The sequence below is a fragment of the Oncorhynchus tshawytscha genome, linkage group LG19 (assembly GCF_018296145.1).
Source record: "Oncorhynchus tshawytscha isolate Ot180627B linkage group LG19, Otsh_v2.0, whole genome shotgun sequence".
Classification (NCBI taxonomy): Eukaryota; Metazoa; Chordata; class Actinopteri; order Salmoniformes; family Salmonidae; genus Oncorhynchus; species Oncorhynchus tshawytscha.
The window spans coordinates 15,180,182-15,207,201 of record NC_056447.1 but is presented as its reverse complement, the minus strand read 5'-3'; the positions used below and the strand labels follow the sequence as shown (position 1 = coordinate 15,207,201).

At 41.5% G+C, this 27,020-nt stretch overlaps 1 protein-coding gene across 1 annotated transcript in view; it reads right to left on the bottom strand.

The window, feature by feature from the left end:
* abtb2b (ankyrin repeat and BTB (POZ) domain containing 2b) overlaps positions 1 to 22,854 on the bottom strand; it is a 148,726-nt gene extending 125,872 nt beyond the window's left edge. Inside the window, exon 1 of the mRNA XM_024379159.2 lies at positions 21,391 to 22,854. Coding sequence (XP_024234927.1) covers positions 21,391 to 22,285 — 895 coding nt within the window. The 5' untranslated portion in view covers positions 22,286 to 22,854. The remainder of the gene's footprint in view (positions 1 to 21,390) is intronic.
* Between the last annotated feature and the right edge of the window lie 4,166 nt (positions 22,855 to 27,020).

Genomic DNA, 27,020 nt, shown 5'->3' with positions numbered 1-27,020 from the left:
GCTATCCCTGCATGATACGATACAAAATTAACAGTAAACATTACACTCACAGAAGTTCCAAAATAATAAAGACTTTTCAAATGTCATAATGTTTATATACAGTGTTGTAATGAAGTACAAAAGGGAAAATAAATAAACATTATGAGTTGTATTTACAATGGTGATTGTTCTTCACTGGTTGTCCTTTTCCTGTGGCAACAGGTCACAAATATTGCTGCTGTAGTGGCACACTGTGGTATTTCACCCAGTAGATATGAGAGTTTATCCAAATTGGGTTTGTTTTCAAATTCTTTGTGGATCTGTGTAATCTGAGGGAAATTTGTGTCTCTAATATGGTCATACATTTGGCAGGAGGTTAGGAAGTGCAGCTCAGTTTCCACCTCATTTTGTGGGCAGTGTGCAACATAGCCTGTCTGCTCTTGAGAGCCAGGTCTGCCTACGGCGGCCTTTCTCAATAGCAAGACTATGCTTACTGAGTCAGTACATTAGTCAAAGCTTTCCTTAAGTTATGGTCAGTCACATTGATAAAGTATTCTGCTACTGTGTACTCTCGGTTTAGGGCAAAATATCATTCTAGTTTGCGCAGTTTTTTGTTAATTCTTTCCAATGTGTCAAGTAATTATCTTTTTGTTTTCTCATGATTTGGTTGGGTCTAATTGTGTTGCTGTCCTTGGGCTCTGTGGGGTCTGTTTGTGTTTGTGAACAGAGCCCCAGGACCAACTTGCTTAGGGGACTCTTCTCCAGGTTCATCTCTCTGTAGATGATGGCTTTGCCTTATATAGCACACAGCCCTCTTTCCTCCTATAGCACTCTCTACACTACTCTCCCTTTCTCCTCTTTCCCACTCTGTGGTCAGAGTTGTAATAAAATATTACAGCCATGCCATCCACAAAATGGGCCCCTATTGACAGTAGTAACTGGCTGGGGTTTGGTTTAGGCACACACACACACACACACACACACACACACACACACACACACACACACACACACACACACACACACACACACGCAAACAAATAAGATTATGTCCATCAGCAATTAGAACTGTGGTTGGCATTAATTGTTCATAATGCAGCAAATGGGAAGGTCAACATGGGGTATAAAGAAAGACTTGTATGGATATGTATTAAATTAAATAAATGTGTTACTTTTGAAGAAAATCATGAAGACATGCGTGAAACCCCTGCCGTAAGGGTTAGAGGTCGACCGATTATGATTTTTCAACGCCGATACCAATACAGATTATTGGAGGACCAAAAAAGCAGATACCGATTAAATCGGCCAATTTTAACTTTATTTGTAATGACAATTTACAACACTGAATTAACTTATTTTAACTTAATATAAAACATAAATAAAATCAATTTAGCCGCAAATAAATAATGAAACATGTTCAATTTTGTTTAAATAATGAAAAAACAAAGTGTTGGAGAAGAAAGTAATATGTGCCATGTAAAACTATGTGCCATGTAAAATATGTGCCATGTAAAAAGGCTAACGTTTAAGTTCCTTGCTCAGAACATGAGAACATAGGAAAGTTGGTGATTCCTTCTAACATGAGACTTCAATATTCCAAGGTAAGAGGTTTTAGGTTGTAGTTAATATAGTATTTATAGGACTATTTCTCTCTATACTATTTGTATTTCATACACCTTTGACTATTGGATGTTCTTATAGGCACTATAGTATTGCCAGTGTAACAGTATAGCTTCCGTCCCCCTCCTCACCCCTACCTGGGCTAGAACCAGGAACACATCGACAACAGCCACACTCGAAGCATCGTTAGCCATCGCTCCACAAAAGTCACGGCCCTTGCAGCGCAAGGGGAATAACTCCTCCAAATCTAAAAGTGAGTGACTTTTGAAACAATATTAGCGCACACCCAGCTAACTAGCTAGCCATTTCACATTGGTTACACCAGCCAGTCATAAACAGCGCTGTGCTTGCGAAGAGCTGCTGGCAAAACCCATGAAAGTACTGTTTGAATGAATGATTACGGGCGTGCTGCTGCTCAATCAGACTGCTCTATCAAATCAGACTTAATTATAACATAATAACACACAGAAATACGAGCCTTTGGTCATTAATATGATCGAATACGGAAACTATCATTTTGAAAACAAAACGTTTATTATTTCAGTGAAATACGGAACCGTTCGGTATTTTATCTAACGGGTGGCATCCCTAAGTCTAAATATTCTTGTTACATTGCACAACCTTCAATGTATGTCTGGCAAATAGGTTCGCAATGAGTAAGGCAGCTCAAACTTGCATATACCCTGACTCTGCGTGCAATGAACGCAAGAGAAATGACACAATTTCACCTGGTTAATATTGCCTTCTAAACTGGAGTAGTTATAACTAGTTATTATGATTGATTGTTTTTTATAAGATAAAGTTTAATGCTAGCTAGCAATTTACCTTGGCTTCTACTGCATTCGCGTAACAGGCAGATTACTCGTGGAGTGGAATGGTTAGAGCGTTGGACTAGTTAACTGTGGGGTTGCAAGATTGGAACCCCTGAGTTGACAAGGTGAAAATCTGTCGTTCTGCCCCTGAACAAGGCAGTTAACCCACAGTTCCTAGGCAGTCATCGAAAATAAGAATGTGTTCTTAACTGACTTGCCTTGTTAAATAAAAAGGTATTAAAAAAATATTAAATAGGAAATCGGCGGCCAAAAATACCGATTTCCGATTGTTATGAAAACTTGAAATCGGCCCTAATTAATCGGCCATTCCGATTAATCGGTCAACCTCTAGTAAGGGTACAAATGCTTGAGTTGCCTTATTTGAATAATCTACGTCAGTCAAACTCAAATCTGGACCTCAAGTCCAGCTACACATTGGATTGCAATTTGTTTCTGGTGGTTCATTGCACACATCCAGTGCCCAAGGTTTAAATCAGTCCCTGATTAGAGGGCATCAACAGTGGAGATGGACTCAAAGTCCAGATTTGAGTATACCTCATCTAGGTGGTTCCATTATAAAGAGCTAACAACATTTTAGGTGCTATCCGGTTCACATTCAAGTGTCCACCCTCCATCTAAAGCTAGTGCTAAAAGCAGAATGTGATGAGGCACTTAAAACATAAAATACAATTCTCCGAATTCTCAAAAAAATTGAATTAAATGGTTTCAATCTGTTACATAACAGCTTGTTTGACAGGAAAGCTGTGTGTGCTTATAGGGAAAAACGGGGCTCTCTTAGAACAACAGTACTCATACAGAGGAGACGTACGAAGGGGTGGATGAGGTTCCACCTGGTTTATGTAAAGAACTGAACCCATATTTTTCTCTTTCACCCTGGAAGCACAAAATGAATGGCACACGAGCATAAGGAACAAACGGCTAAAGCTATACAAAAAGCAGCATGATTATGCTTTAATCATCTGTCTCTCTTTTCCCTCTTACATCCCTCTTTCCTCCTCTTTCCATCCCCTCTAAGCAGTGAGGACAGAGCCTTTTCTCTCTCGTGCTCACTCTGCTTAGAACTCGTTCAAACTTCCAACCTAGGGTTGTGTAAATCATTGTTGGCATTCTTCCCATGCTGCCCCTGATTTCCTGTCTGGCTGGCGATGCCATGGTGACCGGCAGCATGCGAGAGGGGGCGGGGGACAAAGAGGTCTCTGGTAGTTGTGGGTAAGGAGGGCCAAGATCGAACGGCGTAAGCCGACAGGCTCATGACACTACCAATTCCAAGATGACCCCTAACCCTGTGACCCCTGAGAGGAAATACATACAATTACTTACTCCATCACATCCTACAGATGGACTATTGAGTGGGCTTCATCTGGGAGTGAGGGGGCTGATAGGGAAAAGGATGGAGACAAATGTGGAAAAATATGAGTTGTGCATTTTGTTTTTGGTGAGTATGGTCCTCCCATTGCAGGAACTGTCTCTTGGCAAGCATATACAGGCACATATGTCTTTCTCTTCTGTCTCTCTCTTCTCCCTTCCTCCCTACACAGGTGTCTCGGTGGCAGCCCTGTCTCCCATCCAGCCTCTTCACAGAGGTTATGGGATACCCAGTACTAAACTCTCAGTTGAACCATAATGACATCCAGGAAAAATCCAACCAGCCAGCCAGATTCCAATCCAGACCCTCTGCTTCTCACATTAGCCATTAGCATTGGATCCTGAACGTGCGTGTGCGTCTGTGTTGAACCTGTCTTAAACTGCTGCCGCAGAAGAACTCTAGAAATGGGACACTATGCCTTCCAGTTTTCCATTCACATAAAGTAAGCAAAACAGCATGCAATTGCTATTATCTGTCTTGGGTCTCTCTCTCTCCACTACTCTATATTTTAAGGAGGGGGGATGTTTCACAGGGAGTGTTGTGTTAAGTAAGTGGGAATGTCTCAATAGAAAGCATTAAAAGTATTTCTCTCACTGCGTCTCTGCCCAAAACCCTCCGTCTTTTCTCTTTCCCCCTCTGGCCTATCGCTCACTCTCTCCCCCTTCTCTTTCCCTACCTCTCTCTCGCTCCCTAGTTCTCCAGCATTAGTTGTCCTGTAGTGTAAACCGTGTTCAGAGTGAGTCATGGAGTCGTTATTTAATGGGAGGAAGAGACTGGCGTGAGATGAGATTAAACTAAACTGCTGGATAGCATCAGAAGGAAACGAAGAGTAAGACCACTTCTGCGTCCCAAATGATCCCTGTTTCTATGGGCCCTCGTCAAACATTTTGCACTAGAGAATACGGTGCCATTTGGCACGCATCCCAAATAACATCAGAGGGCAATGAGAGGGTTCAGCTAGAGAGTGGAATATGAGAGAGTTTACGAAAGTTTATTTAGTGAAGTCTACAACAATGGGCTGCTTTCGACAAATAATTCACATTTTAGACAAGTAGAGGGAATAGATTCTCAACTAATAGACTGGGTTAAATAATGGTTGACTTTGTCGTTGAATCAAAATCCCCTGTTCACTGACTGCTTGTGGCTCTCAAAAAACACAGTTGATTACACACACACACACGACTCCCTGAACCTTTGGGCCAGTGTTTCACAACTGAGATCGGACAGGAAGCAAGTATAAACAGTGATATCGACTATGTGTACTAGAGGTCGACCGATTAAATCGGAATGCCCGATTAATTAGGGTCGATTTCAAATTTTCATAACAATCAGTATTTTTGGACACCGATTTTGCAGATTTTTATTTATTTTTTACTCCTTTATTTAACTAGGCAAGTCAGTTAGGAACACATTCTTATTTTCAATGACGGCCTAGGAACGGTGGGTTAACTGCCTTGTTCAGGGGCAGAATGACAGATTTTTACCTTGTCAGCTCGGGGATTCAATCTTGCAACCTTACAGTTAACTAGTCCAACGCTCTAACCACCTGCCTCTCATTGCACTCCACGAGGAGCCTGCCTGTTACGTGAATGCAGTAGAAGCCAAGGTAAGTTGCTAGCTAGCATTAAACGTATCTTATAAAAAAAACAATCAATCATAAAATCACTAGTTAACTACACATGGTTGATGATATTACTAGTTTATCTAGCGTGTCCTGCGTTGCATATAATCGATGCAACGCAGGGGGATGATTGAACAAAAGCGCATTTGTGAAAAAAACAATCGTTGCACGACTGTACCTAACCATAAACACCAATGCCTTTCTTAAAATCAATACACAGAAGTATATATTTTTAAACCTGCATATTTAGCTAAAAGAAATCCAGGTTAGCAGGCAATATTTACCAAGTGAAATTGTCACTTCTCTTGCGTTCATTGCACGCAGAGTCAGGGTATATGCAACAGTTTGGGCTTCCTGGCTCATTGCGAACAAATTTGCCAGAATTTTACGTAATTATGACATAACATTGAAGGTTGTGCAATGTAACAGGAATATTTAGACTTATGGATGCCTCCCGTTAGATAAAATACCGAACGGTTCCGTATTTCACTGAAATAAACATTTTGTTTTCGAAATGATAGTTTACGGATTCGACCATATTAATGACCAAAGGCTCATATTTCTGCGTGTTATGTTAATTAAGTCTATGATTTGATAGAGCAGTCTGACTGAACGATGGTAGGCAGCAGCAGGCTCGTAATCATTCATTCAAACAGCACTTTCGTGAGTTTTTCCAGCAGCTCTTCGCAATGCTTCAAGCATTGAGCTGTTTATGACTTCAAGTCTATCAACTCCCGAGATTGGGCTGGTGTAACTGATTTGAAATGGCTAGCTAGTTAGTGGAGTGCGCACTACTAGCGTTTCAAACGTCACTCGCTCTGAGACTTGGAGTGGTTGTTCCCCTTGCTCTGCATGGGTAACGCTGCTTCGAGGGTGGCTGTTGTCGATGTGTTCCTGGTTCGAGCCCAGGTAGGGGCGAGGAGAGGGATGGAAGCTATACTGTTACACTGGCAATACTAAAGTGCCTATAAGAACATCCAATAGTCAAAGGTGTATGAAATACAAATAGTAGAGAGAGAAATAGTCCTATAAATACTATATTAACTACAACCTTGGAATATTGAGGTCTCATGTTAAAAGGAACCACCAGCTTTCATATGTTCTCATGTTCTGAGCAAGGAACTTAGCTTTTTTCCATGGCACATATTGCACTTTTACTTTCTTCTCCAACACTTTGTTTTAGCATTATGTAAACCAAATTGAGCATGTTTCATTATTTATTTGAGGCTAAATTGATTTTATTGATGTATTATATTAAGTTAAAATAAGTGTTCATTCAGCATTGTTGTAATTGTCATTATTACAAATAATCGGTATCGGCTTTTTTTGGACCTCCAATAATGAGTATCGGCGTTGAAAAATCATAATAGGTCGACCTCTAATGTGGATCTTTTTATGTGCTTCTTTTTGGAAATACCGACAGTATAATTTTCAATACAGTAAATAAAATAAGATTAAATATGGGGGGAGAGGCAGGTGAGGGTGCAAAGCCACTACTTATAACTAACTATAGAAATCTAAGATGTGTCAAATAAATTATTTCCAACTCAGGGCTCCAGCTATGCATTTGGTTTGCTAACTTGCTAGTGTCTAGATCTCGGTCTATCTTCTTGGTTACAGCAGAGACACTCAATCCCCTCCTGGATCAAGATCCCTGTTGCCAAATGGTTTTGTGGGTCAAAAAAATTTCATAAATAAATAATGTATAATAATATTCTTTCTAAATAGCGCCCCTTGTGTGCACATTCGGTAATACTGTATACCCTGGTATGATACAGAATTATTTTTTTTATTTTACCTTTATTTTACTAGGCAAGTAAGTTAAGAACAAATTCTTATTTTCAATGACAGCCTAGGAACAGTGGGTTAACTGCCTGTTCAGGGGCAGAACGACAGATTGTACCTTGTCAGCTCGGGGATTTGAACTTGCAACCTTTCGATTACTAGTCCAATGCTCTAACCACTAGGCTACCCTGCCGCCCCAGAAAAGGTATGATGGTATAAAAATCTGGATATCGTCCAACCCTACCATAGGACACGCACAGAGAGAAAGAGAGAGAACTGTAGGAATAACCCTTATTTCCCACTAAAGCTACAGCACTTACAATTTTAACTCTGTATACACTGGTTTGGTGACACCGTTCATAAAGTTAGCCTAAATTAATCTGCACAAATATTGGTGCTGAGGGAGAAATAGTCCCATAGTAACAGACCCCATATCAGCTTCCCCTCAATCTTAGCCTTAACCATTAGCAGGGAAAATGCAAAACTGACCCAAGATTAGAGTCTAGGTGAAACTTCACCCTACTCCCAAATATTGAGGGCCAAACTAAAAGCCATGTTAATGCCTGGTGTGCAATATACTGTATGTATTCACCAGGCACAAACATATGCCTCAAACATAATATTTATAGTGCCTTCAGAAAACATTCACACCTCACAATGTGTTGGGTTACAATTTCAAATGGATAAAATGTTGATTTTGTGTCACTGGCCAACACATAATACCCCATAATGTCAAAGTGGAATTATGTTTTTCATTCTTACAAAGGAAAATGTCTTGAGTCAATAATTATTACACTCCTTTGTTATGGCAAGCCTAAATAAGTTTAGGAGTAAAAATGTGCTTAAAATAAGTCACATAATAAGTTGCATGGACTCAGTCTCTGTGCAATAATAGTGTTGAACATGATTTTTGAATGACTACATCCTCTCTGTACCCCACACATACAGATAATTGCAAGGTCCCTCAGTCGAGCAGTGAATTTCAAACAGATTCAACCGCAAAGACCAGGGTGGTTTTCCAATGCCTCGCAAAGAAGGGCACCTATTGTTTGTTTTTTGAATATCCCTTAGAGCATGGTGAAGTTATTTATCACACTTTGGATGGTGTATCAATACACCCAGTCACTACAAAGATGCAGGCGTCCTTCTTAACTTAGTTGCCAGACAGGAAGAAAATGGTGTCTTTAAAACAGTTACAGAATTGAATGGCAGTCATAGGAGAAAACTGAGAATGGATCAACAACATTGTAGTTACTCCACAATACTAACCTAAATGACAGAGTGAAAAGGAAGCTTCTACAAAAAAAATCTTCCAAAAAATGCATCATGTTTACAATAAGGCACTAAAGTAAAACTGCAAAAAATGTGGCAAAGAAATTAACTTTATGTCCTGAACAAAAAGCGTTATGTTTGGGGAAAATACAACACAAAACATCACTGAGTACCACTCTTTATATTTTCAAGCATGTTAGTGGCTGGATTACATTATAGGTTGCTTGTCATCAGCAAGAACTAGGAAGTTTTTTTAGAATAAACAGAAACGGAACAGCGCTAAGCACAGGCAGAATCCTAGAGGAAAACCTGTTAAATTCTTCTTTCCAGCAGACACTGGGAGACATATTCACCTTCCAGCAGGACAGTAACCTAAAACAGGAGGCCAAATATACACTGGAGTTGCTTACCAAGAACACATTGAATATTCCTCAGTGGCCGAGTTACATTTTTTACTTCAACTTAAATCTTGAAAATAGCTGTGCAGCAATGATCAACTTCACAGAGCTTGAAGACGTTAAAGATTGTGTGCAAATATTCTACAATCAAGGTGTGCAAAGTTCTTAGAGACTTTTACCTAGAAAGACACACAGCTATAATTGCTGCCAAAGGTTATTCTAACATGTATTGACTCAGGGTTGTGAATGCTTATGTAAATTCAATATTTCAAATTCAAAAAAAGTCAAAAAACATGTTGTTTTCACTGTCATTTTGAGTTCAGGCTGTAACACAACAAAATGTGAAATCAGTCAAGGGTTGTATTGGACAAACTGCAAGTGCCTTGACAGTGCCTTCGGAAAGTATTCAGACCCCATGACTTTTTCAACATTTTGTTACGTTACAGCCTTCGCCCCAGTCTGAGGCCAACATCATGCTTCACTATCGGGATGGTGCCAGGTTTCCTCCAGACATCACGCTTGGCATTCAGGCCAAAGAGTTCAATCTTGGTTTCATCAGACGAGAGAATCTTGTTTCTTATGGTCTGAGAGTCTTTAGGTGCCTTTTGGCAAACTCATGCGTCTTTAACTGAGTGGCTTCCGTCTGGCCACTCTACCATAAAGGCCTGATTGGTGGTACGCTGCAGAGATTGTTGTCCTTCGGGTTCTTGGTCACCTTCCTGACCAAGGAATTGCTCAGTTTGGCCCGGGGGCCAGCTCTAGGAAGAGTCTTGGTGGTTCCAAACTTCTTCCATTTAAAAATGACGGAGGCCACTGTGTTCTTTGGGTCCTTCAATCTGCAGGGATTTTTTGGTACCCTTCCCCTGATCTGTGCCTCGCCATAATGTCACGTTCTGACCTTTATTTTCCTTTGTTTTCTCTTTATTTAGTATGGTCAGGGCGTGAGTTGGGGTGGGCAGTCTATGTTCTTCTATTTCTGTGTTCGGCCTAGTATGGTTCTCAATCAGAGGCAGGTGTCGTTATTTGTCTCTGATTGAGAATCATACTTAGGTAGCCTGGGTTTCACTGTTGGTTTGTGGGTGTTTGTTTCCGTGTCTGTGTTTGTCACCACTGTTTCGGTTTGGTTTTCGTTCATGTTCACATTTATTGTTTTGTAGTTCTTAGTGTTCAGTTTGTTTTATAATAAACGATAAGGACACTTACCACGCTGCGTTTTAGTCCGATCCCTGCTACACTTCCTCTTCAGACGAAGAGGAGGAAATCTGCCGTTACACATAATCCTGTTTCGGAGCTCAAAGGACAATTCCTTTGACCTCGTGGCTTGATTTTTGCTCTAGAGGCGAAAGAAACGCATATCTATTTAGGCAAGGTGCTGGCTAGCGTAGTAGAACACTTAAAAAATAAAAGGAGAGCCGCACACTCTAGGAGAGTGGTTGGTTTTTGCTCTGACATGCACTGTCAACTGTGGGATCTTATATTGACAGGTGTGCCTTTCCAATCATGTCAAATCAATTGAATCTACCACAGGTGGACTCCAATCAAGTTGTAAAAACATCAAGGATGATCCATGGAAACAAGATGCACCTGAGCTAAATTTCAAGTCTCATAGCAAAAGGTCTGAATACTTATGTAAATAAGGTATCTGTTTTTTATTTGTAATAGATTTGCAAAAATGTCTACAATCCTGTTTTTCGCCTTGTCATTATGGGGTATTGTGTGTAGATTGATGAGGAAAATTGTTTATTTAATCCATTTTAGAAATAAGGCTGTATATAACAAAATGTGGGACAAGTCAAGGGATCTGAATACTTTCCGAATGCACTCGCAACTGTTGTGTGTTAATTGTTAAAAAAAATTGTGATCATTTTCTTACTTTTTACCTCTGCATTGTTTGGAAATGGTGCTCATAAGTAAGCATTTCACAGTAAAGTCTGTCACAGTGAAGTCCTGTTGTATTTGTCCCATAAAATTTGATTTCATTTGAAAACAGTCCATCCAACAATGCAACCAACCTCGCCACTCATCTAGATCAATGCTCCATTTTCCATCAATCAATACTCCTGTGCACACACACACACACACACTAAAATGTACCAGACACATCGATCCCAATTATAATGGGAGGAAAGGCTTACTCATCCCATTTTGCTTGTGATAGTAGCAATAAAATTGATCACATTGGGATGCCATATCATCTAGCAATGGAATCAAATAGTGCAAATGGACAACTATTACAGAGCAGCCAAACCAGCAATCTATGGCAGAACACGTGTGTGTGTGTGTACCAGTCTCTATATTTCAATGCCACATAAGGCTGCTGCATGACACAGGAGAATAATAAATAAATAAAATCAAGGACCCTGCCTGAAAGTGAGGAGAATGGAGAGAGCGAGAGAAAATGAGAGGGTTTTCAGGATTGTTATTGGAGCTGTATAACTCATTTCTGCCTTAAAGAGTTCCAGATGTGGGACGAGAGAGAAAGAGCGAGCAGTGTGGGGGGGGCAGAGAAGGGGTGATGAGATGGGTCGGGCATTGGGGTAAGGTGGGAGAGGTGTGTCTGTTTTTGTGTTTGTATGTACACACACTTTACAATGCAGTAGGCGGCCTACTTAAGGATTTCACTGGCAGAAAAATCCCTGAGATTGTCACCATTGATGTTCTGACAAACGTTGACTTTTAACACTAGCTGAGGTAACTGGAGCAAACATGACAGACTTTGATTAAACCACTGACTGTGGTTCCTGCTGTGTGTGTCTGTAAGATATACATTGGCCATGCTGTGTTAAGTGCCGTTCGATCCTGACCGAGTCTCTTAACTGCCTAGCCTGACAATGCAGTGTCACAATGGAGTCGACAAATACCACTGTAATCATCATCATCAGTGATGGTCATTGATCCTGACTTTCAATGGCAAAGACTACCATCATCATTGTAATAATACATACCGTTTATCTGAATGTTATCCAAAGCCACTAACATTAGTATCAATCAAATCAAACCCACAATCCTAACGTTGCAAGCGCCATGGTCTACCAACAGCCACACAGGACCATATCAGGAGCACAGGACCATATCAGGAGCACATGACCATCATCATAATGATCACTGCTTGTACCACAATGGCTGTTTGCTCCAGTCCCAGCTAGGCAGAACTCTGCCACTGTGCTGCTGAGTGTGGTGTCTAACCCCTGACCTGCTTTCATCAATAGGCTCAGTCAAACGGATCCCTATTCACTACAAACAGAAAAAAACAATACTGGAAGTTGTATTGGCAGCTGTTTGGTCCAGCACTGCTGTGGTTGTGTGTGTGCGTGCACCCGTTTCCTCATGCCTACATCTGCGTGTGTGTGTTCATGCCTATGTCAGTTTGTGTGTGTGTGTGTGTGTGTGTGTGATAGTGTTTGTTTTCTCTGCGGAGGCTCACAGAAACAAAGGGCTATTGTGTGGCTGTGAAAAGAGCCCTGCTCTGGAGGACTTCAGACTGCCACAAACAAAACCTCATTACAGTGTCCCAACATTAGTGGTCAAACACCAGACCAGCCTTAGATCAATGAGTTTACTGGCGGTATGAGATAGGGATGAGCGAGGAGATGGCAGAGAGAGGGATGAGAGACAGATAAGAGAGGAGAGAAGAGGGTAGGAAGGGAGGGAGAGTGAGAAGGGGATGGGTGAGATAAAGGGGATGAGGATAGAGGAGTAGAGCAGAGCAGACAGCTGGAGAGGAGGAAGTTGACTTAGTAGCACAAACATAACTGTTTTTCAAACGACTGTGTGCTTCCTGCTCTAACACTGATCTCCAATAAGACCTAATAATAAACAGCCCTGCAGGGATAACATGAATTTCACAAACACTGATCACCAATCAGATCTTAAAAAGGTCCAATGCAGATGTTTTTATCTCAATATCAAATCACCTTCTGTGATTGTTTTCAATTAAAAGGGTCAAAAGAAACAAATAGCTTCTCGGCAAAGAGCAATTTCTCAACCAAGAATTTCACTAGGACTGTCTGGGAGTGGTCAGTGTGGGGAGGAGAAACTGCAAAAAAGCTTTTATTGGCAGAGAACTTTTCTTATTGGTCTATTAGAGTAAATCCATTTGAATTCAATCACGTTTTGACAGCATTCCTTTTGATTTAAACAAAAGGGATGCTATCCGTGGAAGAGGTGGCAAGAAAGTTACTTTTTGAACGTGAATGCCAAAACATTCAGCAGATTGACCCAAGTTGACCCATTTTGCAATTTTGCATTCCCTACCATGAGACATCCATGTCTTCATTCACTGGAAAATATAAATGGTTGAGTTTGATATAATTGAAAAGCTTACAAACAAGGTTGTCAAAATATTTTATACTTTTTTATTTAAAAAATGTTTTTAAATCAGATTTTTTTTAAACCTGTAATGTCAATTATCTATATGTTGTAGCCTAGACCCTACTTTACATTATCTAAGGTTTTTGTGTTGTGCCCGCCATCGATTGAGACACAACATGCTCTTAAAAACAGGGTGGGTGTAATTTCAATAGAATGGACCTATCCCTTCAGACCTCTGAAATTGAGCTTGTACACCATCGAAATTTCAATTGAATTAAAATATTTTCATCTAATTGCTAAGAAAGCCAGTATGAGGGTTTGCACTCAGGCTTGAATGAAATGCGGGTGGTGCGTTCAAGCCACAGATGCCGCAATACCAATGAGCGTCTTCTCCAATGTGAAGTCCAAAGTCGTCTACTTAAAACTGTACACCCCCAAAGGCTTAATGAGGAATTGGACCTTGTATGTTTCCCCTTTAGTGTTGTCTACGTGCACCAGCAGTATTACAAATGTTTTACAACTTAAAAAACAGAAATCATTTATTTACATTTACAGTATTCAGACCCATTGCTATGAGCCTCAAAATAAATTTAAAAATCCTCAAAAATATATGTTTCTACAACTTGATTGGAAACCACCTGTGGTAAATTCAATTGTTGGACATGATTTGGAAAGGCACACATCGGTCTATATAAGGTCCCACAGTTGACAGTGCATGTCAGAGCAAAAACCAAGCCATGAGGTCAAAGGAATTGTCCGTTGAGATCTGAGACAGGATTTTGTTGAGGCACAGATCTGGGGAAGGGTACCAAAACATTTCTGCAGCATTGAAGGCCCCTAAGAACACAGCGGCCTCCATCATTCTTAAATGGAATAAGTTTGGAAGCACCAAGACTTTTCTTAGAGCTGGCCGCCTGGCCAAACTTAGCAATCGGGGAGAAGGGCCTTGGTCAGGGAGTTGACCAAGAACCTGATGGCCACTCTGACAGAGCTCCAGAGTTCTTCTGTGGAGATGGGAGAACCTTCCAGAAGGACAACCATCTCTGCAGCACTCCACCAAGCAGGCCTTTATGGTAGCGTGGCCAGACAGAAGCCACTTCTCAGTAAAAAGCACAACAGCCCGCTTGGAGTTTTCCAAAAGGCACCTAAAGGACACAATACTCTGGTCTGATGAAACCAAGATTGAACTCTTTGGCCTGAATGCCAAGCATCATGCCGTGGGGACGTTTTTCAGCGGCAGGGACTGCGAGACTAGTGAGGATAAATGGAGACATTTATACACAGTAAAGACAGATCATTGACGATGTCCTGAGAGCTCTGGAGCAGGTTCTCAGACTGGGGCAAAGGTTCACCTTCCAACCGGACAATGACCATAAGCACACAGCCAAGACAACGCAGGAGTGGTTTTGGACAAGTCTCTGAATGTCCTTGAGTGGCCCAGTCAGAGCCTGGACTTGAACACGATCGAACATTTCTGGAAAGACCTGAAAATAGCTGTGTAGCAACGCTCCCCATCAAACCTTACAGAGCTTGAGAGGATCTGCAGAGAAGAATGGGAGAAACTTCCCAAATACAGGTGTGCCAAGCTTGTAGCATCATACCCAAGAAGAATTGAGGCTGTAATCGCTGCCAAACCGGTTTCAACAATGTACTGAGTAAAGGGTCTCAATACTTCAAATGTAATATTTCAGTTTTGTATTTTTAATACATATGCAAAAATGTCTAAACCTGTTTTTACGTTGTCATCATGGGTTATTGATTAGGGAAAAACTAGAATACATTTTAGAATAAGGCTGTAACGTAACAAAATGTGGAAAAAGCCATGTGGGCTAAATACTTTCTGAATGCACCGTATGTGACATTTGAATTGTCCATTTTTGATACTGGTCTATATATTCCTTGTTATTAATATGCATTGACTCACGATTTGCCAGTTTCTAATCAACTATCTACCTGCATCTGTTGAGCCCGCTATGCACAGCAGGTATGTCTTAAGTATGTCTTCTTAAAGGCTTGGGTGGTATAGCGTATAACGATGAAATGGTTTGCTTGAACACTGATTTCTAATCAGATCGAATAAACAGTCCTACAGGGGACAACATTTGTACTTCGTTACACTGATCAAAAATCAGTTCTAGAAAAAAGATGGACATAAACTGAAATACAAGTCTGATGGAGACAAATTGGTGAGGTGGGTATGGTACTTGCAGAATGGAGTCTGATTAAGTCACTCTGGATGAGTGTCTACTAAATGACCAAAATGTAAAATGCAAAATGAAACAGTCACTTTGACAGTGACTATTCTATTCCCATACTTCAATTATTATTTTTTTCGTCATAAAAAACATGACTTGTTAAGTGAGGGAAAAAAATCCTGTTAAGATTTCATATGCAAATTGTACTGCTTTTCCCCCATCCTGACAAGTGAAATCACTTTGGACACATCTAAAGCCTTCTCACACATCTCAAGCTTTCTCAAACAAAGCAGACCCATTGTATCCTACCACAGGTTTGAACATTACACCTTTTCCATCACATGTAGACATGAGTGAGTGGGAAGGGGAAAGGGGCGTGTAAGTGTTGCTCACTGGTGCTCTTAACTGAGGTGAGAGTTTGACTGCACTTTCAATCAGAGTGAATGAATGTTCTCCTGTCCAGATTCATGCACACATGCTTGTGCGCACACACACACCAACCAACTTCAATTGCAGCAGCCAGGGCCGGCTCCAGGTATAAGCAACATAAGTGGTCGCTTAGGGCCCCTGGCCACAAGGGGCCCACAGACGAATTTATATATACACGGTACCAGTCAAAAGTTTGGACACACCTACTCTTTCAACATTTTTTCTTTATTTGTACTATTTTCTACATTGTAGAATAAGAGTGAAGACATCAAAACTATGAAATAACACATTATGGAATCATGTTGTAACCAAAAAATATAAATATGAGATTCTTTAAATTAGCTGCCTTGATGACAGCTTTGCACACTCTTGGCATTCTATCAACCATCTTCATGAGGTAGTCACCTGGAATGCATTTCAATTAACAGGTGTGCCTTGATAAAAGTACATTTGTGGAATTTCTTTCCTTTTTAATGTGTTTGAGCCAATCAGTTGTACTGTGACATGGTAGGGGTGTTATACAAAAGATAGCCCTATTTGGTAAAAGACAAAGTCCATATTATGCCAAGAACAGCTCAAATAAGCAAAGAGAAACGACAGTCCATTGTTACTTTAAGACATACATTTCAAGAACTTTGAAAGATTCTTCAAGTGCACAAAAACCATCAAGCACTATGATGAAACTGGCTCTCATGAGGACCACCACAGGAAAGGAAGGTCCCAGATTTACCTCTGCTGCAAAAGATAACTACACCTGTTATTGCAGCCCAAATAAAAGTAGCAGACATCTCAACATAAACTGTTCAGAAGAGACTTAGTAACTCAGGCCTTCGTGGTCAAATTGCTGCAAAGAAACCACTACTAAAAGGACACCAATAAGAAGAGACTTGCGTAGGCCAAGAAACAAGAGCAATGGACATTAGACAGGTGGAAATCTATCCTTTGGTCTGAGGAGTCCAAATTAGAGATTTTTGGTTCCAACCGCTGTGTCTTTGTGAGACAGAGTAGGTAAACGGATGATCTCCGCATGTGGTTCTCACTGTGACGCATAGAGGAGGTATGGCGGTGCTTTGCTGGTGACACTGTCGGTGACAGCATTCTGCAGCGATATGCCATCCCATCTGGTTTGCGCGTAGTTGGATTATCATTTGTTTTTCAACAATGACCGAACACACCTCCATGACAGTGTAAGGGCTATTTGACCAAGGAGAGTGATGGACTGTTGCATTAGTGACCTGGACTCCACAATCACCCAACCTCAACCCAATTGAGATGGTTTGGGATGAGTTGGAATGCAAATTGAAGGAAAAATCAGACAAATGCTCAGCATATGTGGGAACTCCTTCAAGACTGTTGGTGAAACTGGTTGAGAGAATGCCAAGAGTGTGCAAAGCTGTCATCAAGGCAAAGGGTGGCTACTTTGAAGAATCTAAAATATATTTTTATTTGTTTAACACCTTTTTGGTTACAACATGATTCCATATGTGTTTTCATAGTTTTGATGTCTTCATTATTACTTTACAATATAGAAAAAAAAACAATGAATGAGTAGGTGTCCCCAAACATTTGACTGGTATTACATACATACAGTGGGGAAAAAAGGATTTAGTCAGCCACCAATTGTGCAAGTTCTCCCACATAAAAAACAGTCACACTCCAAACTCCACTATGGCCAAGACCAAAGAGCTGTCAAAGGACACCAGAAACAAAATTGTAGACCTGCACCAGGCTGGGAAGACTGAATCTGCAATAGGTACGCAGCTTGGTTTGAAGAAATCAACTGTGGGAGCAATTATTAGGAAGTGGAAGACATACAAGACCACTGATAATCTCCCTCGATCTGGGGCTCCACGCAAGATCTCACCCCTGCAGTGAGCTGGGACCAAAGTAACAAAGCCTACCATCAGTAACACACTACGCCGCCAGGGACTCAAATCCTGCAGTGCGAGACGTGTCCCCCTGCTTAAGCCAGTACATGTCCAGGCCCGTCTGAAGTTCGCTAGAGAGCATTTGGATGATCCAGAAGAAAATTGGGAGAATGTCATACGGTCAGATGAAACCAAAATAGAGCTTTTAGGTAAAAACTCAACTCGTCGTGTTTGGAGGACAAAGAATACTGAGTTGCATCCAAAGAACACCATACCTACTGTGAAGCATGGGGGTGGAAACATCATGCTTTGGGGTTGTTTTTCTGCAAAGGGACCAGAACGACTGTTCCGTGTAAAGGAGAGAATGAATGGGACCATGTATCGTGAGATTTTGAGTGAAAACCTCCTTCCATCAGCAAGGGCATTGAAGATGAAACGTGGCTGGGTCTTTCAGCATGACAATGATCCCAAACACACCGCCCGGGCAACGAAGGAGTAGCTTCGTAAGAAGCATTTCAAGGTCCTGGAGTGGCCTAGCCAGTCTCCAGATCTCAACCCCATAGAAAATCTTTGGAGGGAGTTGAAAGTCCATGTTGCCCAGCAACAGCCCCAAAACATCACTGCTCTAGAGGAGATCTGCATGGAGGAATGGGACAAAATACCAGCAACAGTGTGTGAAAACCTTGTGAAGACTTACAGAAAACGTTTGACCTCTGTCATTGCCAACAAAGGGTATATAACAAAGTATTGAGATAAGTATTTGGTCAATAACAAAAGTTTATTTTCCACCATATTTTGCTAATAAATTCATTACAAATCCTACAATGTGATTTTCTGGATTTGTTTTTCTCATTTTCTCTGTCATAGTTGAAGTGTACCTATGAGGAAAATTACAGGCCTATCTTCTTAAGTGGGAGAACTTGCACAATTAGTGGCTGACTAAATACTTTTTTTGCTGTGCACTGTACATACATACATACATACGACAAAAATAAAAATATAAAATGCAACAATTTCAAAGATTTTACTGAGTTACAGTTCATATAAGGAAATCAGTCAATTTAAATTAGGCCCTAATCTATGGATTTCACATGACTGGAAACACAGATATGCATCTTATTTTAAAAAAAGGTAGTGGCGTCGATCAGAAAACCAGTCAGTATTTGTTATGAACACCATTTTCCTCATGCAGTGCGACACATCTCCTTCACAGAATTGATCAGGCTGTTGATTGTTGGCCCACTCCTCTTCAATGGCTATGCAAAGTGGCTGGATATTGGCAGGATCTGGAACACAATGTCGTAGACGTCGATCCAGAGCATCCCAAACAGCTCAATGGGTGACATGTCTGGTGATTTTGCAGGCCATGGAAGAACTGTGAGATTTGTGTACAGATCCTTGCGACATTGAGCCGTGCATCATCATGCCAAAACATGAAGCGATAGTGGCAGAAGAATGACACGACAATGGGCCTCAAGATCTCGTCGCAGTATCTCTGTGCATTTAAATTGCCATAGATAAAATGCAATTGTGTTCGTTGTCCATAGCTTATGCCTGTCCATGTCATAACTCCACCGCCACAATGGTGCACTCTGTTCACAACGCTGTTCAAACCACTCCCCCATGCACACTGTCTGCCATCTGCCTGGTACAGTTGAAGCCAGGATTCATCCGTGAAAAGCACACTTCTCCAGCGTGCCAGTGGCCATCGAAGGTGAGCATTTGCCCACTGAAGTCGGTTACGACGCCGAACTACATTCAGGTGAAGACCCTGGTGAGGACAATGAGTTCGCAGATGAGCTTCCCTGAGACGGTTTCTGACAGATTGTGCAAAATTCTTTGGTTGTGCAAACCCACAGTTTGTCTGGGTGGCTGGTCTCAGACTATCCCGCAGGTGAAGAAGCCGGATGTGGAGGTCCCAGGATGGTGTGGTTACACATTGTCTGCGCTTGTGAGGCCGGTTGGACATTCTGCCAAATTCTCTAAAACTTTGTTAGAGAAGGCTTATGGTAGAATTAACATTCAATTCTCCGGCAAGAGCTCTGGAGGACATTCCTGCATTCAGCATGCCAATTGCACGCTTCCTTGAGACATCTATGGCATTGTGTTGTGGCAAAACTGCACATTTTCGAGTGGCCTTTTATTGTCCCCAGCACAAGGTGCACCTGTGTAATGATCATGTTTAATAAGCTTCTTGATATGCCACAGCATTCAGGTGGATGGATTATCTTGGCAAAGGAAATATGCTCACTAACAGGGATGTAAACAAATGTGTGCACAAAATATCTGTTTTTTGTTGTTGGTTTTTTACCTTTATTTAACTAGGAAAGTCAGTTTAGAACAAACTCTAATTTTCAATGACAGCGTAGGAACAGTGGGTTAACTTCCTTGTTCAGGGGCAGGACAACAGGTTTTCACCTTGTCAGCTCGGGGATCCGATCTGCAACTATTCGGTTCAACGCTCTAACCACTAGGCTACCTGCCGCCCCACTTCAGCTTATGAAACATGTTGCATATATTTTTTTTCCTTTTATTTTTTAAAGACACTCGGGTCATTTGCATTTAACTATCAACAGCTGGACGTAATGACATCACAAGCAAAAACCTACAGTGTCGAATAAAAATGTAGTGGCTGAAGTGTTTCCATTACCAATTTAAACAAATGGGATATTAATAAATTGCGGACATCCTGTATGCCCTCCCATCTGTTTCATGTCTCAGATAGCCAGCATTAAATGTGCCAACCACAATCCGTGCCATGGTGAAACTTGCACTCCTGTAGAGCTGTAATATTTGGATGGAGAAACTTCCCAGCCAACCAGAAACACAAGGCAAAGCAATTCAGGCATTCTTGAAAGTCAGGACAATCCTTGTCCTGTAATGATACATTACAGCAAAATTAGGCATTTAGAAATAAATGTGGAGTGGTGCTTATTAATTACACGAAGACATCCCGTGCACTGCTTACTTTCAAAAGTATTGCGCAATCATCACTTGTTCGAAAAACACCATTTGTCGCTATAAAGAAAGTTTGACAAAAGAAAATCCACCCCTGTCGAACAGATTAAAATGTCGTCAATCTTCAGAACATTTCTCCTATATCTGCCGTTTCCATTAAACAAAAGGCATTGCTTCTGTCTAATAAAACTGGGTCAATGGAAACCTGCCTAGTGACAGTCACTCAATTAGCCATGTCAGCTAACCATTTTTAGATTGATAAATTAGTCGAGCCAGTTATCATCACCAAATACTGACTGGCCATGTGCAGGGCCCCTGACCTCCTCGGGGCCCCCAATGATTTTGTTAGTCACTCTCACTCAAATATAATTAACATGGTCATGGCAAAATAAGTACAATTACATGAAATGTGTTATAAAATTGCTAAATGTTCTCTCCACCCAATTGCAAAATGTGTAGAGATGCAGAAGACCTGTTTAAATTTAGCAAAAATTGCTACTCACCACGCTCAAAGTGTAGAATTGCAGGAAATTTACTTTTTCTTACATTACTCACTCCACCATCAAGAGCGGTGCTTGGTGGTGGGGAAACAGAGAGCTGGGCCTGGCAGCAGCAACTTAATTTAGAAGTATAGAATTTTGAGCCCACTTTTATGCATTTTATAGTGCTTCTAACATTCATTCCACATTAGCTGGTCTACCTTTTGGGTACTTTGACAAACCCCTCTTGCCCTGAAGTGATAGAAATGTTCTTACCATTGGCGTTCTTGCCGCAGATGAGATGCTCATAGTGCTGCAGGACCCCCCACAGCTCCGCATCGTTGTTCACCACCCCCTCAAGAGCTTCGACCGACACCGGGGCACAGCCTGACGCGGTGTCCACCCTGGAGTGCCCTCGCTCGGCCATCATTACCCGGGCGCCGGCCTCCTCCACCAGCGCCTCCATGCAGGCGGTAAGACAGATAGCCGCATACTCGTGGATGCGCACCGAGATGCGGGTGTCCACCATCCATCGAAAGAACCTTCCCACGGAGAAGGAGAGGCCGCAACGGGCAGATTTGCCCTTCCTCAGGAGCTCCCCGGCGCTCATACTGTACATGGAGATGGCCTTGACCGTGGCCGATATGCAGTGTTCGGCCAGAGCCCAGCTCAGCACCAGCCTCATGGCGCTCTGCACCTCGAAGCGAGTGCAACGGCAGTGCATGACGCTCAGCCTCTGAGCCTCCCTCGAAATGCGGATGAGGGCTCGGCGAAGGAGCGTGGACAGCCTCCGGACTGCCTCATTGGATAATGTCGGCACCGGAAACGCACTGGCACCGGTAACGTTCCCGGCTACTTTACGCAGTATCTTTCCCACCTCGTCTTCGGTCCAAGGGAACTCCTCGAGCTCCGGTAAACGGGGACACTTGGAGAAGATGTCCTCGGGATCCTCGGGCAGCACAGTGTTGACCGTGTCCCAGCTGTTGTTGCGACTGTTCATGGAGCCGGAGTAGTACCACCAGTTGCCCCGATGCGGAGCCGTCACGAACGGCTGTGAGTTGGACTTGGAGGACGAGAGGCTCAGGGACTTGCAGGAGTCCCCTGCCCCGTAGCCCGAGTCTAGAGTCAGGTCCTCCAGGGTCTTCATGTGGGCATTGCTCATCCCCGCCATAGTTAGATAGGTATTTTATATAACAAGGATGACGTTGTGAAGAAACGTTGGGGAATTTATTGGTTTACCTGGGAGTGACTGTAGTATACGACTCCAGTCGAAACTCACACGCAATCTAGTTCTACTGGTTTACGCAAAACTCTTTTCATGCGTGTCCATACATGTTCATTTGATCGTAACGCTAAACATGGCATTTATCAGAAGTATATTCTGTAATTTCTATGTTCTAAAGATATCTAAATCCTTTCATAAGTCATAGATGGTATGGAAAATGAAACCATACTGTACGCTCACCCCCTCTCTCCATATAGTGCCTGTCGCGCAGTGATATAAACTTTTCTCTCGGACTCCCCTCTCCCCGGGACTCCCAAAAGTGTAGTCGAATTATTCCAATCCCTGCAAAAATCTGTTAATTCGGTAGTCCATCAACGGAAACCAGAAACTGCAAATCCGTTGAGAGAAAGGAAAGGGTTTTGGAAGGTTTTAAAATAAGGAAATCGTCTATCATCGCTTGCAGCGAGCCTAGTGCCCCACCAGAAACAGACTACTGCCGCACAGACGTAGAGACGGGGCTGCGATACACGCCTGGAAATTCCCAAACACCAATCAGCAGCCGACAGAATTCTGAGATCCAATCAGCGATTGTTATACAGTACACTTACCTTTGGGTAAATACAGTATAAACGTTATTTTTGCAACACACCACAATATATGGGCCACAATACACGAAACAAAAATAACAATGAGAATGTAAGAAACAAAACAGTCCTGTCAGGTGAAACAACACAAATCAGAAAATAACTACCCACAAACACAGGTGGGAACAGGCTACCTAAGTATGCTTAAGTATGCTCAATCAGAGAAAATGATTGACAGCTGCCTCTGATTGGGAACCATACCAGGCCAAACACATAGAAGTACAAAATATAGAACAAAACATAGAATGCCCAACCCAACTCACTCCCTGACCAAACCAAAATAGAGACATAAAACAGGAACTAAGGTCAGGACGTGACACACAGCATATTATAATGATATAATGGAAGTTGATGTCATTCTGCTGCCTGAGGGGTAATTCATCATAAGGAATTCTGAGAGTCAATAAATTCAAATGGTCAGTAATTAACTAACCAGGTTACTTTTCTTGACTAAATAAATCCTCAATTATTTAATGATGACTCTTTTCACTCTATGCTGCTGGTTAGTTTACTGGCTAAAGCCTGAACCAATAACCCTCAGTTATTTCACTTTGCAGGCTTCTTGGGGGTGTTGGCTAGCTGGCAAAATATTATGTTAGCAGTTCCTTCAGCCTTCAATATAAACCGAATTTGCAAATCCCTTTGGTAAGAAGGGTACTTAATTTTTCAAAAAGGCCTATCTTAAAATGAACAAGGTTTTAGGCCTGATCGAAATTGCATTTAAATGATATCAAGGATTACAAGGAAAGGAGAGGTCTCCCACGAGACAGGTCTTCTTACCTCAATAGGACTTCCTGATTGAATAAAGGTAGAATAAAACATATATAAAAAAGATGTGTTCGATTTTAGAATGTTAACAGTCATCCTTGACTGCTTAGAGTGCCTACATGAGCACTTCAGGCATCATGCATTTAATTCTAGATGGTTAGTTCAGGAGTTTAATACCATTCATACAGTGCCTCGGAAAGTATTCAGACCCATTCACTTTTTCCACATTTTGTTACCTTACAGCCTTATTCTAAAATTGATTCATTTGCCCCCCCCATCAATCTACACACAAAACCCATAATGACAAAGCAAAACAGGTTTTTAGACATTTTGCCAAAGAATTAAATATAAAAAACTGAAATATCACATTTAAATACAGTACCAGTCAAAAGTTTGGACATGTCTACTCATTCAAAGGTTTTTATTTATTTTGCAATTTTCTACATTGTAGAATAATAGTGAAGACATCAAAACTATGAAATAACAAATATGTAATCATGTAGTAAGCAAAAAATTGTTAATCAATATATATATGTATGTATAATTATTATTATTTATTTATTTTAATCCTGAAAGTAGCGACTACTTTGAAGAATCTCAAATATGAAATATATTTTGATTTGTTTAACCTTTTTTGGTTACTACATGATTCTATAAGTGTTATTTCATAGTTTTGATGTCTCCACTACTATTCTAAAATTGAGAAAATTGTAAAAATCAAGCAAAACCCTTGAATGAGAAGGTGTGTCCAGACTTTTGACCGGTACTGTGAATATTCAGACCCTTTACTTTGTTGATGCACCTTTGGCAGCAATTACAGCCTTGGGTATGACGCTACAAGCTTGGCACACCTGTATTCGGGGAGTTTCTCCTATTCTTCTCTGCATATCCTCTCAAGCTGTGTCAGGTTAGATGGGGATGGTCGCTGCACAGCTATTTTCAGGTCTCTCCAGAGATGTTTGATCGGGTTCATGTCCGGGCTCTGGCTGGGCCACTCAAGGACCAGACTTGTCCCAAAGCCATTCCTGCATTGTCTTGTCTATGTGCTTAGGGTTGTTGTCCTGTTCGAAGGTGAACCTTTGACACAGTCTGAGGTCCTGAGCGCACTGCAGCATGTTTTCATCAATGATCTCTCTGTACTTTGCTCCGTTCATCTTTCCCTCGATCCTGATTAGCCTCCCAGTGCCTGCTGCTGAAAACCATCCCCACAGCATGATGCAGCCACCACCATGCTTCCCTGTAGGGATGGTGCCATGTTTCCTCCAGACGTGACACTTGGCATTCAGGCCGAAGAGTTCAATCTTGGTTTCATCAGACAAGAGAGTTGTTTCCTTTAGGTGCCTTTTGGCAAACTCCAAGCAGGCTGTCCTGCCTTTTACTGAGGAGTGGCTTCTGTCTGGCCACTCTACCATAAAGGCCTAATTGGTGGAGTACTACAGAGATGGTTGTCCTTCTGGACGATTCTCCCATCTCCACAGATGAACTCTGGAGCTATGTCAGAGTCACCATCAGGTTCTTGGTCACCTCCCTGACCAAGGCCCTTCTCCACGATTGCTCAGTTTGGCTGGCCTGCCAGCTCTAGGAAGAGTCTTGTTGGTTCCAAACTTCTTCCATTGAAGAATGATGGAGGCCACTGTGTTCTTGGGGACCTTCAATATTACAGAATTTTTTGGTAACCTTCCCCAGATCTGTGCTTCTACACAATCCTGTCTCGGAGCGCTACGGACAATTCCAACATCATGGCTTGTTTTATGCACTGTCAACTGTGGGACCTTATATAGACAGGTGTGTGTCTTTCCAAATCATGTCCAATCAATTGAATTTAACACAAGTGGACTCCAGTCAAGTTATTTAAATATCTCAAGAATGATCAATGAAACAGCATGCACCTGAACTCAATTTTGAGTCTCATAGCAATGGGTCTGAATACTGTAAATGTAAATAAAGTATTTCTGTTTTTGTCACGCCTTGGTCTTAGTATTTTGTGTTTTCTTTCTTTATTTGGTCGGGCCAGGGTGTGACATGGGTTTATTTTGTGGTGTGTTTTTGTATTGGGGTTTTAGTAGGGATTGGGATTGGTTGAGTAGGGTTGTCTAGCATAGTCTATGGCTGCCTGAGGCGGTTCAGAGTCAGGTGATTCTCGTTGTCTCTGATTGGGAACCATATTTAGGTAGCCTGGGTTTCACTGTGTGTTTGTGGGTGATTGTTCCTGTCTCAGTGTGTTTGTATTCACCAGATAGGCTGTATAGGTTTTTACGTTCCGTTTCTTGTTTTTGTCGTGTTTATTCATTCATTAAACATGTATCGAACTAACCACGCTGCATTTTGGCCCGACTCTCCTTCGACGGAAGAAAGCCGTAACAGTTTTTTAATTTGTAATACATTTGCTAAAAGTTCTAAAACCCTTTTTTGCTTTGTCGTTATGCGGTATTGTATGTAGATTGATGCGTAAAAACAAATATTGAATCAATTTTAGAATAAGGCTGTAACGTAATAAAATTGGTAAAAATCGAATCCCATGTACAATTCAACACACAAGACTGGAACATAAATTGATCCCAAACTTTATCTATGTATGAGCAAAATCTGTTCCTAGAGGTCTTTAGAAAATTGCATGTTTAGGCATTTATCTCATATGAGTCCTATTCCAGCCTTGTCCCAGATCTGTTTGGACTTGCCAACTCTTATTGCAGTTAGCTATTGTGAGATGGCTGGCCGATGCCCTCTCACATTGAAGAGACAGATTTTATAATAAATAGCTTTCTTTTATTAAGAACTTGCAGACATACCAACATTAACCTCCTCACACAACAGAATCCTACATTTAAATAAACTTCGTAGCACAGGCATTAGTGGGGACACCTTAAAAATTAAGTCTAAAAGGGACTCTGATGTCCCAACTGACATTAAGGTAAGGGTTAAGTATGGGTTAATGTTAGGATTAGGTTAGGGACAAGAGCTGGAGGCTGGATCCCACAGGTGTGATCAATCATCTAATTAACAGGAAACCTCCTCCACAGCTATAGCACAAATAGATTTAGGACCAGGCTAGGTCTATTCTCTGGTAATGCTACATGTGTTATTCAAACCTAGGATTCAGAAAGTAAACCACAACATGCCAGCTACTGTCTCTGTAAAGCAGTTCTACTAACCTGTACCTCATCCCTCACTCATCGTCCTGCATGAGCACATCCAGAGACAAAAAGGTTGGATGGGGCACACAACTAACATAGTGAGTCTGTGGAAACGTCAGTACACACATGGTGACT